Source organism: Nesoenas mayeri (genome assembly GCF_963082525.1).
Source record: "Nesoenas mayeri genome assembly, chromosome: 1".
Lineage (NCBI taxonomy): Eukaryota > Metazoa > Chordata > Aves > Columbiformes > Columbidae > Nesoenas > Nesoenas mayeri.
The window spans coordinates 77,803,706-77,809,705 of NC_137541.1; the positions used below are offsets into that span (position 1 = coordinate 77,803,706).

The 6,000-nt window shown below is 46.8% G+C and overlaps 1 protein-coding gene across 5 annotated transcripts in view; it reads right to left on the reverse strand.

Annotated features, from left to right (window-relative positions):
* The window catches only part of SOX5 (SRY-box transcription factor 5), a gene marked incomplete at both ends in the record, with an annotated part of 299,845 nt that extends 295,858 nt beyond the window's left edge, over positions 1-3,987 (reverse strand). For all 5 annotated transcript variants that reach the window (XM_080364054.1, XM_080364052.1, XM_080364051.1 and 2 more), the window contains one exon: positions 3,950-3,987. In XM_080364054.1, the coding sequence (XP_080220180.1) occupies positions 3,950-3,987 (38 nt within the window). The remainder of the gene's footprint in view (positions 1-3,949) is intronic.
* Between the last annotated feature and the right edge of the window lie 2,013 nt (positions 3,988-6,000).

The window sequence follows — 6,000 nt, forward strand, 5'->3', positions numbered from 1 at the left end:
TTCAGTGGGAGTCTGAAATGACTCGTGCAGTGCAGCAGTGAAGCAGCTAAGTATATTTTTTTCCTCACAGCAGAGGCTTGCTTTACATCTTTGAGCTTTTCCTTTGTACAAGCGAGTCGCTAGAACAAGAGAATGTTTCGAGCACACAGAACTGATGACTATCAATGTTAAACTTGTTCTACTGTTGCCATCCCCGTGCTCCCATCCATGCCTTTTGTCTTCTATAGCTCTTCCCTTTTTCCTATGGAAGCACTAATCCACCCTTCTTGCTTCCACAAACACTGCATATCTCTTTACCTGGAATTGGGATGTTAAAAATTAGGAAAAAAAAAAAAAAGACAAAGAGAAATAGAAAGGATGGCACTCTGTCTGGATGCCCAGCGTAGCCTGTCTCATAGTCTACAGAGAAATGTAAATATGCAGTAATTAATTTGGGTTTAAGAACATTCCATACACTAGGGACGTTGTTAAGCAGTCACTTTATCTATTTTTCATTTATCAGATTTTATTAAGACATTAAAACTTTATGTTGGGCATTTCTGAGATTTTATCATTCTGTAAATTTCACAGCTGTCGTGATGATGCAGTACCTCTACCTTTTTACTCAATTAAGTAAACTTTCTATTGTGGCCACACTTGTTATATTCAAGTATAATGACACCTCTGTTAAAAAAACAAAACAAAACAAAACACACACAAAAAGCTAAACAACAAGTGAATTATTCTTTTAGAGACCTTTAAAGCCAATTCAGAGTGCCACAGGTACATCACAAAGTACATCCCAGAAGTTATCCTTTCTCTATGTAACAAATGGAGCAGATTACAGTTATAATTTCTCGCTACAACCTTTCTGCAAACATCATCCTCCTCAGCGTACACATTCTGATGCTCCTCTCAATCAAGCAGCTGAACCGCCACAAACAGAAATAAAGACGTGCAAGTAACTTCACACTCAAGGATGAAAACCCTCTCATTTTTGGTATGGTAATTAATTATACTTGCTAATTCACAAAACCTACTGCAATTTACTAGTCATGCTGAATGAATTAATGAATGTTTATTCGTCTGACACCGAGGATCATTTTCATTCCAAGCGTGTATCGCGAGTGCCCCGGTAATGGCCACAGACACATAAGACAAGTCCCCTTGATTCGGATCCCTTCAGCTGGGGTGACTAAAAGTTTCTGAGCAGTTTACCAGGGTACACTGAACCATCACGGGAGAGACGACAAGGAGAGATGAATAACCTCCCGCGATACATACAGACACTCTGGGATATGAACTGCGAACAACTTCGCTTTATAAATCTTTACCTCCTTGTAATTTGCTGTTCAAGTTTAAGATAGTGGGAGATGGAAAGTAATAGCAAAACTCAAGTCGGTCAGGCAGATACGATGTGCTGGATCCCAGCGACTACAGAAATGTGCTCCAAGAACTGTGTTTACTGAGAATCTCAGAAAATAGTCTGCCACAATCATCTAAAAAACAATCATCTGTGCATTGTGTGCATATACACATGCAAACTCTGTGAGCATGTGTGTGTCTGAGGGTCTGTGCATCTCCGTGTCAGAGAAAGCGTATCCTCATGGCTGGTTTCTGATAAAAACACATGTTACATGGACAGTATCGACTCCATGTATGTGTGTGTAGCTATAGTCAAACACACACAATGTAAACAAATGGTAATGATTAACAGAGATATTGGTTTGTATTACAAATTTCAACTGCAGAGGGAAAATTGTAAAAAAAATTAGAAATCATACATCCTGAGGTTCATTTTTATTGCTTTCCTTTTCTACTGCTTGCTATTATCTGCATAGCAAAACGAGAGCAGCGTATTGATTATTTAACTAGAATGTTTACAAGAGTAAAGATGGGATCTCTGAAAATGAAAGGTATGTCTAGAGGAGGGGGGTTGGGGAGAAAAGGAGTAGAGAAGCTCCTTCTATTTGTAAGGAATACGTTTTCTCCCAAATCATCTGTTTATATATTAAATTTGTATAAATATATATTCAGAATACAGATAAACTTCAGATTAAAAAAGTCCCCCAATAGGAAAATGAAAGGACTTCATTTTGCCTCACAGAATTTACAAGTATTCTGTTGATCACAAAGTTCAAACAATAATCGAAATAGGTTGCTTATAAATTTCCATGTATAATCTCAGTGAAGCATATGAAATATTTCAATGTATTAATTGTATGAACAAGGCAAATGCATGATCACAATCCTAGATCAGATTCGACACCAGAAACAGTAACCTTTTCCTCAGGTAGTTGAACTAAGTTAATACAATGCACATGAACAAAACCGATTTCGTTCTATTATTGTAATGATAACAAACCAAAGAAAAACTTCAAGTATTCCAAGTAAGTATGGAAAATTAATTGCATTAAAGACGACCTCGGAGCAGTGCAACCATGCCAATTCTACTTTCTAGTAAGGAAGTGTTCTAGTTGCACAGCGAGGATTGAAAGTGTTAAAATACTTCTTTTCTGCATTTCCCAATTTTATTTTTCTCCAATCTTTCAATTCAAGTGTTCTTTCCTGTCCTTTCTCTGCATGTGTGTTCCTCAGCCCACTTAAAATGTTTTTATCTTGCCTTCTTTTCTATGCCTTTACTATCAAATTCAGTAGGTTTCAACGATGAACAGCTTGACTTAGCATATTTTTAACCAGCTGGTCTAGCACCTAGCTTGTATTGCATAGTCAGATACAACCAAATGTTTATACAGGAGGTAGCTTTCACGAAGATGAGAAAAACCTAAGTAACGCGCATCCTGGCGTTCTTTTATTTACCGCTTAGAAATGAAAGTTTGGGCTGCTTACTGCAGCCGCACAAGGGACTATTAATAACCTTTCAAAATGAAGCTGGAGGGAAGGGACGCCGGATCATCAATGGATGTGTGTACCAGTGCCTGAAAAAATGCTTCAAAACCTCTTAGGAGCGCCAGATCGGATGAAACAAGGACTAAACTCCCGGAGGTCACAAGCCGTCGCCAGTGACAGCAAAAACTTAATTCCAGGCAGGGATGGCTCCTGCTTCGGGCCGGGGGAGACGGGTGCGCCTACGTCATACCCAAACCCCGCTCTTGACACTCTGTGAGAGAGGTGACGGCCAAAACTTGGAGGCAGGAGTTTCACTCTTTTTCTTGTGGTTTTTCTTTCTTTTTTTTTTTTTTGTCTCCCTTCTCAAGCAGAAGGATGTTCTCCCGACTGAGGGCCGGGATGTTAACTTGCCTAAAAATAATCGCTCCTACTAGATCAACAAAAGGTCATGTGCTCGGCGGAGCGCCTTCCCAAGTTTGACGGGAGGGTGAGGTGAAGTTGAACCCCCCGCCTCGCCCGCCACCCGGGCATCCTCAGCCGCCCGGGGAGTCCCCGTGGCAGGGGCGGGGAGGCGCTGCCGAAGAAGGCACCTCGCTCGGTGTGCCCCGGCGGGCCGGTTCGGGTTAGGAGAGAGCGGGCTGGGAGGGCGGGCACCGGCAGCTTCCGAGGCAGCGGAACAAAGCTGCGCGCCGGGGGCGCACCCGCCGGGGCGGCACCGCCGGGGCGGCCGGGCGAGGGGCTCGGAGGCGCCCGCCGGGCTCCCCTGCCCCGCCCCCACCCCGCGCCCGGCGAGCTGACACGCCGCTTGAATAGCCAAGGTAACGCTCGGGGGGCGGGGGGGGACGGGGACACCGAGGGGGGGAGCATCTCCCCGGCCTGCTGCCAAGCGCAGAGTTGCGCGCCCGTCCCCGTGTGTCCGTGTGCCAGCCTGCACGGCGGGCAGCCGATCCGCGCACACGCGCGCAAACACGCGTGCTCATATAAATTTAAAAAAAAAAAAAATACAACAACAAACAAAACACAAAACAAAACAAAAAAAGGGGGGGGGGAAGATACCACCACCACCACCCCCCCCAAACGCAAAAGGCAGCGGCCCCCCCGCCCCAACAACTCGACTCACCTTTCAAACTCCTGAGGTAAATCAGGGTCAGTTAGCATGCTGGAAAAGCACAATTTCCCTTTGTCACAGCAGCCACCTATGGTCGCCTCCAACTGAACCTGTCAAGTGAGTCCAAACCTTCTAAACCGATTGATTTTCTCTCTCTCCCTCTCCCTCCCTCCCTCTCCCTCCCTCCCGGCTCGCTCGCTCTGAGCGAGGACTCCTTGACCAGTCTCTTAAAGGGGCAGCGCGCCTCGCAGCAGGCTGCTCGCACAGCTCCCCCCACAGCGGCTGCCGGGCGCTGGGCAACCTCGGGGTGCCCGTCCTTGCCTTTTAATTCTGCTCGCCCGCCGCCGCGGAACAGGAAAAGTCAACTCGCTCGATGTCCTAAAACCCGCGGGGGGCGGGGGGGTGGGATAAATAGGGGGGAGGAGGAGAGGGAAAAAAAAAAAGAGAGCCCGACAATCCACCTAACCCGGCAAACCAGGAGCAAATCCCCTGCGCTGAGGAAGATCAGTGGAGAAAGAAGATAAAACAAGAGCAGACTGATTAAATTGAAACAGTTATCAACTCTCTCGGAGTTGAAATAGGGGAGAAAAGATTAGACACATAAAAATGTTACCAAAGGCATTTGTGCTCCGAAGAGTTTTCATTCCTTTCTCTCCCCCCCTCCCTCTCCACTCTCTCGCTTTCTCGCTCCCTCTTTCTCTCTCTTTGGGGAGGGGAAAAAAAAAAAAAACAAAAAACACCACACACACAAAAAAACCCAACCACCCCGCACAACAATCAGGCATTGTTCTGAGGGAAGAAAAGCAACTTTGACAGATTGAAATATAGCAGAGGCCCCTTCAAGGAAACCTGTAAACAACTTGTCACTCACTCTGTCGGTCTCACTGTTAGCTCTTGCTTTCCACAAAGTGCTGCGAACCGTCCTGGCAACAAAACCAAAGTTTCCTCAGCTCCAAACTCCATCAAACAGCCCTGTTGTGTGCAAGGGAAAAGGTAGCCACATGCCAAAACAGCGGGCGCGCACACACACTCTCACAAACAACAACAAAAATAAACTTTCCGTTCCTCTGCTAGGGCTTTTCTTGTTTTCTTTTTACTCCCCCCTCCTCCTTTTTTTTATTCCCCCCACACACTTTGGGCGAGCAAGAGGAGTCCCCTCCTCTGTGGATGGCTCTAATTTCCCCTGCCCAGACAACCCTGATAACACGGTGGGCGCAGCGCGGCTGCGGAGTCCTTGGGCCGGCTGGCGGAGCGCAGTGCAGCCTCCGCGCCACTTCCACTTCTCTAGACACCAGGTAACGGGCCTCGGACACGGGGGGACGGAGGCTTGGGCAGCCCCCTGGGGCCAGCTCCGCATCCCCAGCCCGCATCCCGCTCCGATGGGGAGGGCTGCACCGCCCTGGCGGGAAAAAGGGGGGGCAGCGGCCGGCAGAACGCCGCGGGGAAATTCCCCTCCGAGCCCCGGGGATTAGCCGGGGGCTACTCTGGAAGCGGAGCGCACAATGGCTCGATAGTCTGCACGGCCCGTGTCCAGCCTGGCACTGAGCTCCCAGTAACGAGGGGAAGAGAAAGGAGAAAAAAAACCCAAAAAACAACCCAAAAACTGTTTCCCTGTTCTTTAGCACACACATGCACACACACCCACACACAAACACATATCTATACTCCATTCTTTCCAGTTTCCCAGCCCTGATTCCTTTTTTCTTTTTTTTCCCCCCCCTCCTTTAATTTGCAGCTGGACAACATTAAGGGCCTTTAAAAAACCATGAGGTTTTGACCCCACAACAGTTTGATTAGGTCCACTGCCTCCTCTCTTCCCTTCTTATCCCTACCTCCCAGAGACACAGAGAAAGCAAGTTTACTTTTTGAAATACACATATTCACACAGAGTGGCCATAAAATGTTCAACATTTCCATGCCCGCTAGCTTAAGAAAATTCTAAATAGCAAATATTATTATTTTTTATTAATATCCAACAGCTACGCTGTTTAAATTGCTCCTTTCTCCCTTTCAATGCATATGTTATAAGCCAGTCGGCTCACACAGGGGCGAGTCTAGTGTTG